Below are 19,619 nucleotides of genomic sequence, written 5' to 3' on the forward strand. Positions count from 1 at the left end.
CAGAATTTGGAATAGCTCAACTGGAATTCTATCACCTCCACTAGCTTTGTTCGTAGTGATGCTTTCTAAGGCCCACTTGACTTCACATTCCAGAATGTCTGGCTCTAGGTCAGTGATCACACCATCGTGATTATCTGGGTCATGAAGATCTTTTTTGTACAGTTCTTCTGTGTATTCTTGCCATCTCTTCTTAATATCTTCTGCTTCTGTTAGGTCCATACCATTTCTCTCCTTTACTGAGCCCATCTTTGCATGAAATGTTCCTTTGCTATCTCTGATTTTCTTGAAGAGATCTCTAGTCTTTCCCATTCTGTTGTTTTCCTCTATTTCTTTGCATTGATCGCTGAAGAAGGCTTTCTTATCTCTTCTTGCTATTCTTTGGAACTCTGCATTCAGATGTTTATATCTTTCCTTTTCTCCTTTGCTTTTCACTTCTTTTCACAGCTATTTGTAAGGCCTCCCCAGACAGCCATTTTGCTTTTTTGCATTTCTTTTCCATGGGGATGGTCTTGATCCCTGTCTCCTGTACAATGTCACGAACCTCCGTCCATAGTTCATCAGGCACTCTATCTATCAGATCTAGACCCTTATATCTATTTCTCACTTCCACTGTATAATCATAAGGTATTTGATTTAGGTCATACCTGAATGGTCTAGTGGTTTTCCCTACTTACTTCAATTTAAGTCTGAATTTGGCAGTAAGGAGTTCATGATCTGAGCCACAGTCAGCTCCTGGTCTTGTTTTTGTTGACTGTATAGAGCTTCTCCATCTTTGGCTGCAAAGAATATAATCAATCTGATTTCTAGATGTCAAATAAGACCTTATTCCATCTGTTACAGATTTGTCAACAAGAAAAGTATCTCAACGTAAAAAAATCCACAAAACTTAAGGAAAGCAAGATATGTGTTTTTGTTGCAGTCAGTTCAGTTGCTCAGTCCTGTCTGTTTCTTTGTGACCCTATGGACTGCAGCACACCAGGCCTCCCTGTCCATCACCAACTCCTGTAGTTCACCCAAACTCATGTCCCTTGAGTTGGTGATGCCATCCAATCATCTCATCCTTTGTTGTCCCCTATTCATCCTGCCCTCAATCTTTCCCAGCATCAGGGTCTTTTCCAATGAGTCAGCTCTTCACATCAGGTGGCCAAGGTATTGGAGTTTCAGCTTCAGCATCAGTCCATCCAATGACTATTCTGGACTGATTTCCTTTAGAATGGACTGGTTGGATATCCTGACAGTCTAAGGGGCTCTCAAGAGTCTTCTCCAACACCACAGTTCAAAAGCATCAATTCTTTGGCACTCAGCTTTCTTTATAGTCCAACTCTCACATCCACACGTGACTACTGGAAAAATCATAGCTTTAACTAGATGGACCTTTGTTGGCAAAGTAATGTCTCTGCTTTTTAATATGCTGTCTAGGTTTGTAATAGGTTTTCTTCCAAGGAGCAAGCGTCTTTTAATTTCATTGCTGCAGTCACCATCTGCAGTGATTTTGAAGCCCCCCCAAAATAAAGTCTGTCACTGTTTCCATTGTTTGCCCATCTATTTGCCATGAAGTGATCGGACCAGATGCCATGATTTTAGTTTTCTGAATGTTGAGTTTTAAGCCAGCTTTTTCTCTCTCCTCTTTCATCAAGAGGCTCTTTAGTTCTTCACTTTCTGCCATAAGTGTGGTGTCTTATCTGAGGTTATTGATAGTTCTCCCGGCAATCTTGATTCCAGCTTGTGCTTCTTCCAGCCCAGCGTTTCTCATGATGTACTCTGCATACAAGTTAAATAAGCAGTGACAATATACAGCCTTGACGTACTCCTTTTCCTTTTTGGAACCAGTCTGTTGTTCCATGTCGAGTTCTAACTGTTGCTTCCTGACCGGCATATAGGTTTCTCAAGAGGCAGGTCAGGTGGTCTGGTAGTTCCATCTCTTGCAGAATTTTCCACAGTTTGTTGTGATCCACACAGTCAAAGGCTTTGGCATAGTCAATAAAACAGAAGTAGATATTTGTCTGGAACTCTCTTGCTTTTTCAATGATCCAGTGGATGTTGGCAATTTGATCTCTGGTTCCTCTGCCTTTTCTAAATCCAGCTTGGACATCTGAAATTTCATGGTTCATGTATTGCTGAAGCCTGGCTTGGGGAATTTTGAGCATTTTTTTGCTAGCATGTGAGATGAGTACAATTGTGCGGTAGTTTGAACATTCTTTGACATTGCCTTTGTGTTTGGAATGAAAATGGACATTTTCCACAGTCCTGTGGCCACTGCTCAGTTTTCCAAATTTGCTGGCATATTGAGTGTAGCACTTTCACAGCATTATGTTTTAGGATTTGAAATAGTTCAACTGGAATTCCATCACCTCCACTAGCTTTGTTCATAGTGATGCTTCCTAAGGCCCACTTGACTTCATATTCCAGGATGTCTGGCTCTAGGTGAGTTTTTGTTGTAGGAAGCCAGTTCTGACTCCATGTTGGAAACTGTTCCTTTGACTTGCTTTTATTATTATAATGATACTTAGTGACTTGCCTGGAAGACGCTGACCTACTGCTTGACTGTAAGCCTAAAGTGCCTTTGTCCAGCTGATGGATAGATAGTTTGTCCCTGCCCACGTGTGAATAGAAGAAATTAACACACCCCTTCTGAAGGCTTGCCATTCCCTTGGAGTTGTTTTGTAGAACGAAGACCCTTTCACTTTAGTTGCCCACTGCATCTCCCTCTCTGTTCTGCCTTTTGTCTTTATTTCCTCATTGCTTCTTTCTCTGATTGATAAAAGAACTTGGCATCCACACCCTGATAAAAGTTATTTTGAGGTGCTAGCTGGCCATCTTCTTGGTCTGCTGATTCCCCAGTTAAAGTGTCTTCCTTGCCTCAACACCTCATCTTTAGGATTCATTGGCCTGTTGTGTGGTGAGCAGATCAAGCTTGGATTCCTTAACATTTTCAGTGGAAGGTATAAGGAATAAAAGATACCGAATTATGCATGATCAGGATTCTCTAAGACTGGATTGAGTTTAGTTGGTTAAATGGATTTTGCTAAAAATGGGCTGGAACAAGACTGGTTTTGTTACCAAGGTCAAGCTTGTTTCTCTCTTTCTCCTTGTCCCTGTTTTTTATCTCTGTCTTTTGATTTTCTGTCTTTCTATACATTTGCTCTGTCTCTGTATCTTTTTTAGCATTAGAATCAAACTGCAGTACATATTTTACTAATATTTATTACAAACCACTTGCATTTTTTCTCTTAACCTAAAAATCAAATAAATACATTATATAATTATCTTAAAACTTGCCAAATTATGAGGAAATTTTTCTTATATAACTTATATCAATTGATTATTTTTCTCTGAGTATTGGCCCTCAGTATTAAAAAATGTCCTCTCCACTGGGTAAGACTCCAAATATAATGCTGAATATAATGCTGTTTCCTCTTTCTGGTCTTCTTTATCTGCTCATAAGCCCTTGTAGCATTTCCTTCCAGTAAGGCCAGGGTCCCAGCTGGGTTTGAAGCCACCATGTCATTCATTCAGTCTTGGCTTCAGTGATCTTTCCTGCTAACAAGGATGCTCCCCAATTTCCCTCTCAAGTCACCCGATGTATGGAACATCTCACTACCCCTGCCTGGCCCCACTTCCGCCTGGGAAAAGATAAAGTGTGAGATACTATGGTCCCTCTACTCATGATGAAGCTGCCTACTTTTCTAACTTTTCTCCTTTGAGAACGCCATCAACCCTGAATCCCTGGTTCTGTCATTCTGTTACTGAGTTCAAGCTTGCTCTGCTTGCCGCATGATAGGCCAGTAAGTTTGAGAGATGAGGGGTTAAGACAAAGGAGCCAGCTGACCAAGAAGATGGCAGGTTATTGCCTCAAAATAACCATCTTATTGGGGTCTGGATGAGAGGTTCTTTTCATAGAGCGAAAGAGAAAGAAGCCAGGAGGAACTAAAGTCAAAAGACAGAATAGAGAGGGAGAGGCAGTGGGGAAGTAAAGTGAAAGGGTCTTCAGTCTAGCAAAACATCTCCTAGGGAATGACCAGCCTTCAGAAGTGTTAATCTCTTTTCATTCACGGGTGGGCAGGGTCAGATCATCTGAGAACTGAACAAAGGCACTTCAGTTTACCCTCAGGCGAGCAACAGAGTCCTCTGAAGCAGGCCCTTAGGTATGATCATAATAACAAAAGCAAGGAAAAGCAAGTCAAAGAAACGGTTCCAACATAGTCAGAATTGGCTTCTTCTGTAAAACAGTTTTGGTTTTTTCCTCCAGTATTGTTGAAACACTGCTTTTTACTACAGACTATGTAAATATCTTTGCCTTTATGGGATTTGCATTAATATTTGCTTTTGAGATCTCTGGTTACTTTGGCTAAGCAATGAGTATTGTCTTACAATGATTTAGTTTGACCAAGTGTTTTAAACTTTTTGACAAGCTTCCCAAATATCACATTGTAATTAAATTTCTTTTGAGTTCCAGCTAACTTTGGGATACTTTCAAGTGCCCTAAAGGTCTCTTACAGAGAAATATTTAACTAGAATTATTTTGTAGGTTAAATGTAATCATTCATAATTCTGGTTACTGTAACCAAGTTTCTTTATCTATCAGATGTTTACCATATCTTTTGTTATTTACATACACTTTTGTACTCTGATGCTGTTACAAAAAGGGATTCATTACTAAGGAGATTCAAGAGGGCTAAGGAAGCAGTCACAACATTTCCACATCACAATGATGGCTAGGAGAGGTTTCCGTCACCCCTCTGCTTCCCGTAAGAATGTGGGAGTAAATTATCTGAGAGTGGAAAATAAAACAGGAGGGGAGGGGGCAGGGCACAATTTTTGAAAGAAAGACATCACCCAAGGACCAAGAAGCAAATAGATCCAAGATGGTTGAGTAGTTCTAGAGCCTCAATGTATGCTCTTTGTAACAGATCAGCAAAATAAGCAACACACCCATTAGTTCTGTTCAGTTTAGTCGCTCAGTCGTGTCCGACTCTTTGTGACCCCATCGCAGCATGTCAGGCCTCCCTGTCCATCACTAACTCCCGGAGTTCACTCAGACTCATGTCCATCGAGTCAGTGATGCCATCCAGCCATCTCATCCTCCGTCGTCCCCTTCTCCTCCTGCCCCCAATCCCTCCCAGCATCAGAGTCTTTTCCAATGAGTCAACTCTTCGCATGAGGTGGCCAAAGTACTGGAGTTTCAGCTTTAGCATCATTCCCTCCAAAGAAATCCCAGGGCTGATCTCTTTCAGAATGGACTGGTTGGATCTCCTTGCAGTCCAAGGGACTCTCAAGAGTCTTCTCCAACACCACAGTTCAAAAGCATCAATTCTTTGGCGCTCAGCCTTCTTCACAGTCCAACTCTCACATCCATGCATGACCACAGGAAAAACCTTGACTAGATGGACCTTAGTTGGCAAAGTAATGTCTCTGCTTTTGAATATGCTATCTAGGTTAGATACCCATCAGCTGGTGGTGGCTCTGCGACTGCTGCTAAGTCGCTTCAGTCGTGTCCGACTCTGTGCGACCCCATAGATGGCAGCCCACCAGGCTCCTCGTCCCTGGGATTCTCCAGGCAAGAACACTGGAGTGGGTTGCCATTTCCTTCTCCAATGCATGAAAGTGAAAAGTGAAAGTAAAGTTGCTCAGTCGTGTCAGACTCTTCGCGACCCCATGGACTTCAGCCTACCAGGCTCCTCTGTCCATGGGATGTTCTAGGCAAGAGTACTGGAGTGGGGTGCCATCACCTTATTCAATATAAAGAAACTTTTAGGGATAGAAAATGTAAATGAGATTAGAACGTTTAGATAAACTGTTAAGAATGAATATGCTTCAGAAATCTCTAAAATAGTCTTTGCAATTTTGCTCACTTAAAATTCTGGAATTGCATTAAATTAAGTGAGGAAAGTTTATTGAATAGCTGGGTCATTCCCAAATAAGGTACTGAAACATTAACTACTGAACATTGACTTACTTTTACAGAGAAACTAAAGATATTTAAAACTATTAATGAATGTGTTTGGTGCCGCCCTGCGATGTTCTCAATCTGAAAGCATTTTTTTTTTTTTTTTTAGAAATTATAACGGTATTTGTTACTAGTCTCCAAAATACTAATGCAGAGGACATTAATTGCTTACTTCTTAGTTTTCACAGGAAATGAAGGTTTTAAGAGATGAGGATTCTAATTTAAGTATGTGATTAAAGCTAACAGAAATAAAAAATTTTCAGCAAACAATAGGAAACCAGGGTGTAAGTTATCAGTCAAGATGGCATGTGGAATGGAGTTGAATTTTATCGAGGGAAAAGGAAATCGCTCTGACTTACAGCTGACTGTTTGATTGGAAAAAATAAAGTTGTTGTACAGAAAGTGGTGAACAGTTTTGAGGAAAGCAGACCCCAAGAAAACAGCTTTGTGCATGATCAGGAGTGACGCGGGGCTTCCCTGGTGGTCAGCGGCAAAGAATCTGCCTGCCAATGAAGGACGCAGGAGGCACAGGTCCGAGCCAAAATATTCGTCTCCTAATCTTGGTGAGCTTCGCTGGTCCTTAAATCCTGCCTGTGGTGATTTCGTCGCTGTTCCTCCTTTGATTAGGAACTGTTCCTGCCTTTTACAGTGCAGGAGAAAGCAATCTGCCTGCAATGCAGGAGACCTGGGTTCCACCCCTGGCTTGGGAAGATCCTCTGGAGAAGGAAATGGCACCTCACTCCAGTACTCTTGCCTGGAGAATCCCATGGACAGAGGAGCTTGGTAGGCAGCAGTCCATTGGGTTGCAGAGTCAGACTCTACTCTTAACTGTTGACGTTGACGGCTGCCTTTTGGAAGTGAGAGATCATGGAGGCTGGAGTCTTGCCTATAAGAAACAAAGTGAAGTCGCTCAGTCATGTCTGACCCTTTGCGACCCCACGGACCGTATGTAGCCTGCCAGGCTTCTCTGTCCATGGGATTCTCCAGGCAAGAGTACTGGGGTGGGTTGGCATTTCTTTCCCCAGGGGATCTTCCCGACCCAGGGATCAAACCCGAGTCTCCCACATTGCGGGCAGACGCTTTACCGTATGAGCCACCAGGAAAGCCAAATAAACAAAAAAGGGACAAAAAGGCCTCCGCGCCCAGGAGTCCCATGGGGCGCTAGTCAGCATCCAAAAGTGTTTCCTCTGCTTTTGCGACTCTTTTCGTAGCCCTTGGGAATCACGAACGTTCGTCCAGTGTACTTCGGCTGTTACACACGTTTCCCATCACAACCGTGTGCTGACCGCAAACTCCTGTTAACGGAAGCTCTCCGCCGGCCCTGTGGAGTCCCACGCAGCGCGGGCTTTGAGCATGCGCAAGAGCTCGATCCCGCTGGGTCGCGGGCAAGCGCGCGCCCTGGCGCCTCCTCCCTCCCGCTTGACAACGGGAAGTCTGCGAACGTTAGGGCGCGTGCGCAGACGGGGCCGGGGCGGCGGGAGAGGGGGTGGGGGTGGGGGGGACGCCTGCAGAGCGCATGGGCAGAGCCACCGTACGTCCGTTTGTCCGGATCGGAGGGGAGAGAGTGGGCGCCATCTTCTTCTGGGTTCGCTGAGGGCTCTCCCGGCTCTGGGAGGCTGCTGCGGACGAGGAGTGCTCCCCGCCCCCAGCCTTGGGGTTCCGACTCGGCTGCAGCGGTGTGTGTTTGATCGCCCTAGTGCGAAGCAGTTACCGCAGGGGCGTCGGGCGTGGGGAGGGCTTGGCGGCCGGGACCGAAGCACAGGGAAAGGCGGGGCCGCGCCAGCAGCGAGCTTAGCTTCTGCCGTCAGGGCACCCTCTTTTCCCCTGCTAAACGCACCCGACTTCCCCGGCAGCCTCCATGTGGTGTTGTGCGTGCCCTTGTCAGTCGGCTTGAGAGAGTGGAGATCTGGAAGAATTCCATAGGTACTTGTTTTTCTTTGCTATGTCATCGTAGTCAGTGGTGGCAGGAAAAGCGCTTGGAGGCCCGGCTAGTTTTAGGCTTGAGGGGAGCCCAAGCGTTTAGATGTAGGGACAGCTCACCCTTGGGCGAGTCGGGGTGGAATGTTTGCCCTTGAGCCGGTGTAACGGAAAGGCACGGAGGTTGGGTGGTCCAGGTTGATTTGAAGGCTGATTTGGCTGAAGGTCTGCCAAGAGCATCGGATCCCACGTAGGAACTTTGGCCTGGAGCAAAAGAAGGAAGCTCTGACCCCTGGGAGTCTGGACAAAGGCTTTTTGAGCTATAGAAGCAATGCCTTCGGATGATCCCCATTTGAGGAGGATGGATGTTAATGGGAATTCCTGTGCCGTGTGGATTCGCCTTCATTTCCAGTTTCTACTGGGGACTTGGCTCTGTGTCGTCATGCCTTTGGCTTTTGATTTTAATCATCTACGTTATAAAAGGATAAAAAGCAAATCGTCATAAAGAATCCTTATGGAGTGGGGTAGATTATTTTCTGCAGGGTTCACTCTTGCATTTTAAATGCACTTCATCATAACTTTAGGTTTTAAGAAATAGCAGTTATCTCTCTCTCACCATGTCTGGAAAATGACTTGCTATTCTCTAGTTAAGATAAATGGATCGGAGATAATACCATTTCAAGTTAGCTTTTCTCCCTTTTCCCTCTAAGCCTTGATTAGAAAATAAGCATTTCATAGGGTTTTTGTGATAATGATTAAATGGGATGAATCCTTGGATAAAATCAGCTAAGTTATTTAAAATGAGCTTGTTCATTTCAGCCACTTACCCTTAAGTGAGCTTTTAAGGATTCAGTTCCTTTTTTTAAAAAATAAGTTAGAAGTTCTAATAGCTCACTGTCTTTAAATCAACACAGCTATAAAGATGGTTTTGTTGCATTCGTAAGAAGAAGCATTTTAAGTGTAGAGTAGGGTTTTTTGCTTTTTGTGTAGCGTTCTAAGAATAGAATTTCTGGGGTAATTTGCTTAGGAAAATCACGTGGAAACCACAGGAAAGTTGCTCATTTTGATATCTGGTTTCTTACAGGTGATCTCCTAAGTGTATTTCTGTAGAGGGATAAATAGTACATTACCCTTCTATTTCAAGGGCAAAAAAGTTTAAGCAATAGTTATGTTTCACTGTGGCAAATTAGAAAAATTTTTTTATATTCTTGAATTGGAATTCATGAATTTGTACTCATGAAACTACTTAGTTAAAATATTGTTTTCAAATTAGGATAAATTATAAGACTTCTTAAAATTTGACGCTAATTATTTTGTGAAATGTTCTCGACTATTTTTGTACATATGTTTCCTTTCACATTTTTAAAAGTTTAGCAGGGATAAAATGTTTTACACTACTTTCTAAAAATAACAGGAGCTAAGTCATTTTGCATAGTAAAGAGTCTTGGAATATTAATGTGAACATCCAGAAGCCATTTGTAGTTTTTATTAAAATGTTGGTGTGGGTTTGTTGAAGAAGTGAAGCTTATACTCATTTTTGGGGTGGTTGGGGGGTACCATGCAGATACTGTCTAATAGACTAAGTTTTAGAACTATTTTTTATGTTCACAGTAATATTGAGTGGAAACTACAAAGATTTTTTATATGTCCTATGTCCGCCCCACCATTTTCATGCATTAATATTATATAGTAAACCTCACTAATCGGAGAAGGTGATGGCACCCCACTCCAGTACTCTTGCCTGGAAAATCCCATGGACAGAGGAGCCTGGTAGGCTGCAGTCCATGGGGTCGCTAGGAGTCAGACAGGACTGAGCGACTTCACTTTCACTTTTTGCTTTCATGCATTGGAGAAGGGAATGGCAACCCACTCCAGTGTTCTTGCCTGGAGAATCCCAGGGACGGGGGAGCCTGCTGGGCTGGTGTCTATAGGGTCACACAGAGTTGGACACGACTGAAGCGACTTAGCAACAAACCTCAGTAATACTTTTAATATCAATTTGGCATTGATAATTCAAATGTGTAAAAAATGCCAGTTAATTTCTTGATATCATTGTTAGTTGTAGTTTGAAAAGTAGTCAATGGATCTTTTTCAAAGGAAAATAGACCTTGCAGACCTCAAAGACCATGTTTTCAGACAGCACTTTGTGGATGAGTGGTATTTAAGTGTAAGTACTGAATTAAAACATTTGTTCATTAAAGACATAATTTATAATCATTAATAGGTCTTAAAAAACATTTGGTAAGAATACTTAGTTTGGGTATCTCTGAAAGTATTTGATGTAAGTAATCTTGAGATTTTTCAATAGTTAATACTGATATCCCCAAATATTCCAAATTAATGTATTACTATGTTTCTACCTTCTGCATAGTCATTTGGGTTTCCCCAGAAGGCAGGACAGTTATTCAAAATGGGGTAAACTTACTAGCATAATAAAATTTGAGTTTAAGATACAGAGTAGCAATAGTTGAGTATAAGTAATTGAGATTTTAGATTTTAGGGATATTTTACTATTTGTCTTAGTGGAGTCAGGAAATTGGGTTCCATGTTTGGAAGTGTGAGGTGTTTATGTAGAACTTAAAATTGTGTCCAGATGGTAGCCATTGGTTTGGATTTATTGCTTTAAAAATGGTTTTCTTCATTTATTGTATCATTTATTAATTTGATTTGCTCTTATGATTTGAAAGATTTACAGGAGAGTTGGAAATGATGAATTAGATATTGGTTTTTTCAAGTGGAAGATAGGGTTTCGGGAATTTTTGGTGTTAAATTGTCATTTTTACTTGTAGAAAAGATTTTTAAAAATTGGTTGTAAAATTCACATACAGTCAAAGGCACAGACCTTACTTAAGGATAGGTTCATTTAGCCTTGATAAATTTACACTCCCAGGTAACCAATAGTCCACTCAGAATATATAACATTTCTATCACCTTTTTCTGGGGCCACTTTCAATTAAGGACCAGTTGTTAAGTTTTCAGGTTTTTTGTTTCTAAATAATTTGCAGAGGTCTCCTTGGAATTTCTACCTTTTTGCTAAAAGATGATTATTTTCCCCTTGGAACAAAGATAACCATTTTGTAATACCCTTAGCTATGCCTTTTTATATTGCTTCACTTTTAATAGGTAATTGTGAAGTGAATATCCTAATCTGGCGTTGTTTAAGGTCAATTACAGGGTCCAAGGATTAATTATATTTCATTTTCTTTCCACAGTTAAGTTGCTTTTACAGAATTAACAGGTCTGCAAGAAATAAAAAGGTAAGATATCCAGAGCTTAAGGCTTTTCACAGAGGCTTGACAAAAAAAAAAAGTAGAATAGTACACCTGGGTATGCATGGCTTCTGTACTTTATGTCTGGCCAGTAATGCACTAGTGGTAGGCAGTTTATTATCATGAGCAGAAATTATATACTGTCCATAGATGGCTTTTCTAAGTATGTAAAATTTGTTGTGGTTGGTAAAATTCTTTAATCCACAAAGCTCTCTCTCATGTTTCACTAGCAGATATGTCTGAAAATAGTTTGGTCTTGTTGTGAAGTAGCACTTGGCAGACGTACAGAGATGTGACCTTTTTTTTCTACTCAACACTGTATAGGATAGGTGATAGGAAATGTTTCTTCAAAGTAGCTGGTTTATTTGTATGTTTAGTTGGGAGAAAATTTATTCCATTTGTTTAAAGAATTAGATACAGTCAATATCGTTGTGAACGCATATCTTGTTTTCATTTATAAATGCTGAAGAAGGTAGGGACGAGTAATTATTAAGCTTAGTTTTGGATTAGGTACTTCAAAAATAAGACTTGCTATTATGTGTACCTTTCTGTCTGCAGGTCATTATTGCTGTGGTTTGCGCTCAGCATGGCTGTAGTCATCCGTTTACTGGGGCTTCCTTTTATTGCGGGGCCTGTGGATATCCGTCACTTCTTCACGGGATTGACTATTCCTGATGGAGGAGTGCATATAATTGGAGGGGAAATTGGGGAGGCTTTTATTATTTTTGCAACAGATGAAGATGCAAGACGTGCCGTAAGTCGTTCAGGAGGGTTTATCAAGGATTCATCTGTAGAGCTCTTTCTTAGTAGTAAAGCAGAAATGCAGAAGACTATAGAAATGAAAAGAACTGACCGCATGGGAAGAGAGAGACCAGGATCTGGGGCATCAGGGGTTGGCAGCTTATCTAATTTTGTTGAGGCTATTAAAGAAGAAGGAAGTAATTCTGGATATGGTTCTCCAATTAATCAAGATGCTGGGTTTCATACTAACGGTACAGGACATGGTGATTTAAGGCCAAGAAAGACACGGCCATTGACAGCTGAGAATCCTTACTTGTTTCTACGAGGCTTGCCTTACTTAGTAAATGAAGATGATGTACGTGTCTTTTTCTCTGGTTTATGTGTGGATGGAGTAATTTTTTTAAAGCATCATGATGGCCGAAATAATGGTGATGCCATAGTAAAATTTGCCTCATGTATCGATGCTTCAGGAGGTCTTAAATGTCATAGAAGTTTTATGGGTTCAAGATTTATTGAAGTAATGCAAGGCTCAGAAAAACAGTGGATTGATTTTGGAGGTAATTTAATTAAGGAAGGTGACATTTCTATGAGGACTGAAGAACATACACCACCAAGAGGAATTAATGATAGACATTTTCGGAAACGATCTCATTCAAAATCTCCCAGAAGAACATGTTCCCGTTCTCCTCTGGGATTTTATGTTCACTTAAAAAATCTGTCTGTAAGTATTAACAAAAGAGATTTAAGAAATTTTTTTAGAGATACTGATCTGACAAATGAACAGATTAGGTTTTTATATAAAGATGAAAGAAGAACAAGATATGCCTTTGTGATGTTCAAGACTCTGAAAGACTATAACACTGCTCTGGGTTTACATAAGACTGTTTTACAATATCGTCCAGTTTATATTGATCCAGTTTCTAGGGAACAGATGCTGAAGTTCATTGAATGTTATGAAAAGAAAAGACCAGCATCAACAGAGAAAGAGAGACTTGGACAGGTCTCACAAAAACACTCTCAAGAAGGCTACTCTGGCCAGAAATTGTGCATATATATAAGAAATTTCCCATTTGATGTTACAAAAGTTGAAGTGCAGAAGTTCTTTGCTGATTTTTCTCTTGCTGAGGATGACATCTGCTTGCTTTATGATGACAAAGGAGTTGGTCTAGGAGAAGCGTTGGTGAAATTCAAATCAGAAGAGCAGGCCGTGAAAGCTGAACGTTTGAACCGACGGAGATTCTTGGGGACAGAGGTGTTGTTAAGGCTCATATCTGAGGCACAAATGCAGGAGTTCGGTGTAAATTTTTCTTCAATGTCTAGTGAAAGAATGCATGACCATTCACAGTCTTGCGATAGAGATGATCATTCCCATTCGTTTGACTCAAATGATCCACCAGTATACCCTGGTGGCCCTTCGGAAAACTTTAGGCATCAGCAAGAGGACTTGAGGCAACTGGACAATTTCAAGCATCCTCAGGGGGATTTCCGACCACCTGAAAGACGCCCTCCAGAAGACTTTAGGCATTCCCCAGAGGATTTCAGGCGGTCCCCGGAAAACTTCAGGCGCCTTCAGGAGGAACACTTCAGGCGGCCTCCTGAGGAGGACTTCAGGCGCTCTCGGGAGGAGGATTTCCGGTACCCAAGGGAGGAGGACTGGAGGCGGCCACCTGAGGAGGATTTCAGGCGACCTCCCAAGGAAGACTTCAGGAGACCCCAGGAGGAGGACTGGAGGCGCCCCCCAGAGGGAGACTTAAGGAGGCCACCTGAGGAGGATTGGAGGCGGCCTCCTGAGGAAGACTTCAGGCGGCTTCCCCCAGGGGAATGGAGGCGACAACCTGAGGAAGACTTTAGGCGGCCCCCGGAGGAGGATTTCAGGCGCCCTCCTGAGGAGGACTTCCGGCGACCCCACCAGGAGGACTTCAGGCGGTCTCCTGAGGAGGATTTCCGAGGTTCTCCCGAGGACTTCAGGCGGCCCCCCCCGGAACACTTCCGGAGGCCCCCCCCAGAGCACTTCCGTCGGCCGCCCCCAGATCACTTCCGTCGGCTGCCCCCGGAGCACTTCCGGCGACCACCTCAGGAGCATTTCCGGAGGCCACCGCAGGAGCACTTCAGGCGGCCATCCCAGGAGCATTTTAGACGACCGCCTCAGGAGCTTTTCAGGCGGCCACCCCAGGAACATTTCAGGCGCCCCCGAGAGGAAGATTTTAGGCACCCACAGGATGAAGATTTCAGGGGCCCTCCGGATGAAGACTTTAGGCACCCTTCTGAAGAGGACTTCAGGAGTTCTCAGGAGGAAGATTTTAGAAGCCCTTCTGATGAGGACTTCAGGCGGCTCCCGGAGGAAGACCTCAGGGAAGCTCCAGAGGAGGACTCCAGAGTTCCTGACAGATTTAGACTTCCTGGTGAGGAGTTTAGGAGCCCCCCTGGTTTTAGAAGTCATCGCCCTTTTGTGAATTTTGGTCGCCCAGAAGGTGGCAAATTTGATTTTGGAAAGCGTAATATGGGAAGTTTTCCTGAGGGGAGATTTATGCCTGATCCAAAATTAAATTGTAATTCAGGTAGAGTAACACCTATTAAGATAATGAATCTTCCATTTAAAGCTAATGTTAATGAGATTTTAGACTTCTTCCATGGTTATAGAATCATACCTGATTCAGTTTCAATACAGTATAATGAGCAAGGATTACCCACAGGGGAAGCCATTGTTGCCATGATAAACTACAATGAAGCTATGGCTGCTATTAAAGACCTGAATGATAGACCAGTTGGCCCCCGCAAGGTTAAGTTAATTTTGCTCTAGAGAGCATTTCTAAATTGGTAATTATCTCCCCACAGTATTGATGCAGTAAAATGCATTTTTAAGTGTTTATTTTTAATTATCTAATGAAACATTTTAATTTTGACCTGTGAACAGAAGAAATGTAAATAGAATGTGAATCTGGTTTTCTTTTGCTTGCAAATTGCCATTCACTTTTTCTAACTTAAAAATATATATGCTTTTTTTTTGATGGGGGTGGGGTGGGTTGGGTTGGGGGGAGAACTAATTCCCTGAGTGCAGTAATTTTTGTTGATGTCATGGGTAAATGTCAAGACTTGTATAAAGTAGAAAACTGTGTTTGGGGAAGACAAGTTTTATGTTTACTTTTGTTTCCATTCTGTAGTCTACATTTCTACTCCAATTGTATAAGGAAATGGTCAGTGACTGATTGTTCAGGGTTAGCATTTTTATTGCTAACTGCCTGCAGAATTAATGCCCTCTTCCTTGTCTGAGATATTACTGTGTTAAGCCTCCCCTTAATCATAAGTAGCTCAAAATTGACAGACTGTGAACTTGAAGTTTACTTATGTAAAAGGCTTAGGAAATTAACTTTCAAAGTTTTTATAAAAATAAATTGCAACTGAATAGATGAACTAATTAACTTGTATTTGTATATATAGAAAAAAGAATTACAGCTTCTTTTGTGAAGGTTTTCAACAGCTATATTAAATAATATGACAGGAGGGACCAGACATTCTATAATAGTATATGAGTTCTTTGTGTAGTTCTGTGGTTTATTCCAACATCTCATCAACCAAACTGATAAGATTTACTCAATACTTAAAAAAGTAATTACAGGTACAAGGGGACCTTCAGGTTCTTGTTGGGAAGAATCTGATAAATGGACATAGTTTGTGTTTATAGGAAGAATTTACTTATGATTTATATAACTTGTGGTGTTTATTCTTAATTTCAAAACTTTTTTTATCCGGAGATTCAGTGACTAAATGTAACAAGAATTCTGTGAGATTAAATTTTTACTTCTTTGATATTTGACACTGTAGAGATTTTGCAAATACTGGATTTGATTTTTCATACCATAATAATAATGCTAACATTGGGTACTTTCTATGCGCTAGGCAGTTTAAGTGCTTTACATGCATAATGTCAATCTTAATATGCCTTAAGAGGCTTACAAGTATTTATTTCACAAATGAGATAAATTCGGAGTTTAAGTAACTTGCCTAAAGTCATAGTTACAAATCATGAAGCCAATTTCAACCCTGACAGACTTACTCACTCCAGTTCATGCTCTTAATACTTTGGCCTACCAACTTTGTTAAATGGTAGTTTTTAATTTTAGTAAGACCATGCTGGGCTTTCTTGGTGGCTCAGTGGTAAAGAACCCGCCTGCCAGTGCAGGAGACATGGGTTCAATCCGTGGGTCCAGAAGATTCCCTCAAGAAGGAAATGGCAACTTACTCCAGGATTCTTGCCTGGGAAATGCCACAGACAGAGGAACCTGGCAGGCTACGTCCATGGGGTCACAAAAGAATCTGACACGACTTAGCAACTAAAGAAGACCATGCTAAAAATATTTTCAAGAGTAAAGGATATTTTCTTAACCTCTATTGTTGCTTTAAAAATAGCATTAAAAAAAAAGATAAAATTAATATGCCCAAACATTGTGAATAAAAGACAGAGTAACTAGAAGTTACTATATATCCAGGAATTCTTTATGAGACAGACAGTATATATTGGCTTCTAATTTAAAATTGTTAATTTTATCAAACATGATTTTATTTTGATTGGTCTTTTATAATTTACATAAAACAGTTGATTTCCCTCAATTTTGTGATAGGTACTTCCCCACACTGAGCGAATAATAAAATTTGAATTTATATACAGTACTTTGGAGGGTATTGTAGAATACTTTTTAGTATTTAGCCATTTAGTACCGCAATACTCATCTTTAGTGATTTAAAGAAGTCTAAGAAAAACCAACCGAAGTTTCTGTGTTTTTAATTATGTTGAACATCCTACTTGCAGTAAAATGAATTAACTGGTAAATTTGGTTCAAAAAAGCACATCACTATGGCACTTGAAACTAGTAAGCTCACAAGCTAGGAAAATGACAATAGGAAGAAAAGATTTTTTAAGTGCTCAGATTGTATGGTTGATTTGATCAATCTTACTGAAGTGTATTGGAAGACCTAAAAATGCTTCTCAAATACATATAAATAAATGAAAGCTATGATGAAGCTTAAGGTGAAGTATAACTTAATATGGAACTGCTTCTCAGTCTAGGCTAGGGTGGAATGGTGGTGATAATTAAAAGGCTAACAATAATAATAAGCACAGGCTTTGTATTTTGATTGTAAAATTACTGGATTGGTAAGAATTCTACTCCATGATCTTCAGTTTAGTATATTTTTTAACTTTAAGTTTGCTACACAAAACTGGCTTCTACTGCTTGGGAGCCATTTCTCCACATCTGTTCACAACTTTGCCTTCAGCGACATATTGGTAACTTAAATTGGCCATGGTAGGAGTATTTACACCATGGAAACTGGTAAGTGCAGAGTATCAGGGCGTTTTCCACCGCAGTGAGCCAGTTTACCAACACACCACCAATTTCAAACACATAAAAGAGAACAGTGCACTAAATCCTCATAAACCCATTGCCCAGCTTCAATAATTATCTCATAGCCAGTTGTGTTTCCTCTCCTAAATTTATTAGGTATTATAGTGGCATATTGGTTATCAAGTTTAATACCCAGTGGCATTTTAATTACCTTAAAGCAAAACATTTTTGATTTGAGGCATCTGAAAAATATAGATCATGCCTAGAAAGTAAGCTTAATCTCATAACCAAGAGATAGTAAGACTCCTTAGGAGTGCACACTTACACACTTAATGATAATACTGTCATGAGCATTGGCTCTTGGTCCATATATCACCTATTAAGCAGTGACCCTATCACCTCCATCTCTGCATTAAATGTTAGCTAATATTTAGTGAACTATTAATAGGTACTACATGATCTTTATATATGAATTAACTATATAGTTCCAATAACCCTAATATATCTATTTTGGAGACAAATGGAAGCCTATAACCAACTAACTAGTCAGACTGGTTGCCTGTCTTTTTATAAGGAAGCTAAAAAGAGGTTTTTATATTTTAAAATATGGTTACCTAAGTATCTATGTAATAGCCTTGATTCTGTCCCAGCTCACAAATGGTAGAAATAGTTACTTTATAACCCTTTTAAGACTTTCCCTTGTGGCTTTAGTGGTAAAGAACCCCCCTGTGAATGCACCCGTGAATGCAGGAGATACAGGTTCAATCCCTGGGCCACGCAGATTCCTTGGAGAAGGAAATGGCAATCCGTTCCAGTATTCTTGCCTGGGAAATCCCATGGACAGACAGCCCTGGTGGGCTACAGTCCATGAGTCACAAACACTGGACACAACATAGCGACTAAACAGCAACCCTTTCAGGTTGGCCAACCTATTGCTGGCCTAAAAATTAATTTACAGTTAAAGTATTACATGTAATAGTCTTTTTGTCCTTAGAATATTTTTTTTTAAATAGAGCATACATTTTATATCATAATTTGACTGCTTTAAATATCAGGCACTATTTTAATTTTACAAATAGGGCAACTGATGCTCAAGTGAGTTGCGATCATAATCTGCAAGAGAATACTACAACCTTGTTTTTTTTTGCCTAGCTACAATACCAAGATTAAATACTGAGAAAATGCAATGACATCCTCAGTTTTTTATGAATGTAAATTATTTGTGCATGCTGTGTAGTCACTTTAGTTGTGTCCGACTCTGTGATGCTGTGGACTGTAGCCCTTCAAGCTTCTCTGTCCATGGGGTTCTCCAGGCAGGAATACTGGAGTGGGTTGCCATTCCCTTCTCCAGGACATCTTCCCAACTCAGGGATCAAACCAACCTCTCAGATCTCCTGCACTGGCAGGTGGGTTCTTTACCACTAGCACCACCTGGGATATTTATTTACAGTTTTAAAATGTTTTGAGTATTTTATTAAGTAACTATCACTTAGGACTATTTTCAGGAAGCAATGCTTTGTTAAGAACAGACCATGAATAACAAAAGTCAGAAAAGCATTCTAGAAAAGTATTTTTCTGTTATGAACAACTGCTTTTTGTGGTAATCCCAGATAATATCAATTTCCTGATTTTTATATGCCAGACTTGGATCTGTGAAATAATGAGAAGTACAATTCTCCATCCAAAGAAATAAAAGCATCAGATATACTGAAAGGCTCTGATTAAATTGTTTTCTATTTTCAGGAAAGAGAGTGACTGTGTACTCTTACTGATTATATGGTAGGCTGATAAAATATATAATTTTTTACCGATTTATGATTGGCTATATTTTTTAAGGGTAACATTCCACCAAATTCTAGCTTTCCAAAAGTTGTGGTGCCATATATAGTGGTTTAGTTTGACAATGGTTTTGTTTTAAAACCAGAATCAAGCTGAATGTAGCTTTTTAAAGCTAAAATTTATGCTTATGTATAGTTGTAAAACACTGATAGTGCCCTATTATTTGAGAGTGACTGTACTACTCTTGTTGAAAAGTAAATTTATATACTGAATAATGAAACTTTAGGTTGTAGTAAAAGTGAAAAAGAAAGGAAAAAGAACACTTGTCTTTTTGATGAAAGCTTTATGGAATAAAATTTGTATTTAACCAGAATGACTACCTAGGACCCTTTTCTGATGTTGAAAGCATGGTGTCTTAATCTAAAGGAAGTGGAATTGTTAAATCTCTTTTTGTGATTTAACTAGGTTAGTGTATGTGAAATACTTCCGAAATACATTGTTTTTTAAAAACAATGGAACCTATAAAAAAGATAGTATGATGCTAGATAGAAATGTTGAAATGACGGATGTTTTTTAAAACTTCCATTTTTGGTTGGCATAAATTTCCTTTAATAATTTCTACAT

At 40.3% G+C, this 19,619-nt stretch overlaps 1 protein-coding gene and 1 long non-coding RNA gene across 3 annotated transcripts; one reads left to right on the forward strand and one right to left on the reverse strand.

The window, feature by feature from the left end:
* Positions 1-6,251: 6,251 nt before the first annotated feature.
* LOC129627331 (uncharacterized) lies at positions 6,252-7,301 on the reverse strand. Its single transcript, XR_008702564.1, has 2 exons — positions 7,033-7,301; positions 6,252-6,833 (listed from the first exon to the last, which is right to left on the reverse strand). It is a non-coding gene; the product is annotated as an uncharacterized LOC129627331 (long non-coding RNA).
* Positions 7,302-7,457: 156 nt separating this feature from the next.
* RBM12B (RNA binding motif protein 12B) lies at positions 7,458-19,368 on the forward strand. Of its 2 annotated transcripts, XM_055546673.1 has the most exons (4): positions 7,458-7,623; positions 7,801-7,870; positions 11,077-11,121; positions 11,692-19,368. In XM_055546673.1, the coding sequence occupies exon 4, from the start codon at positions 11,720-11,722 to the stop codon at positions 14,672-14,674; it is 2,955 nt and encodes a 984-aa protein (XP_055402648.1). In that variant the 5' UTR covers positions 7,458-7,623; positions 7,801-7,870; positions 11,077-11,121; positions 11,692-11,719; the 3' UTR covers positions 14,675-19,368. The 2 variants fall into 2 exon arrangements, with proteins under 2 accessions (XP_055402648.1, XP_055402647.1); XM_055546672.1 differs by lacking the exon at positions 7,801-7,870.
* Positions 19,369-19,619: the final 251 nt, after the last annotated feature.

Source organism: Bubalus kerabau, chromosome 14, assembly GCF_029407905.1.
Source record: "Bubalus kerabau isolate K-KA32 ecotype Philippines breed swamp buffalo chromosome 14, PCC_UOA_SB_1v2, whole genome shotgun sequence".
NCBI classification, from domain to species: Eukaryota; Metazoa; Chordata; class Mammalia; order Artiodactyla; family Bovidae; genus Bubalus; species Bubalus kerabau.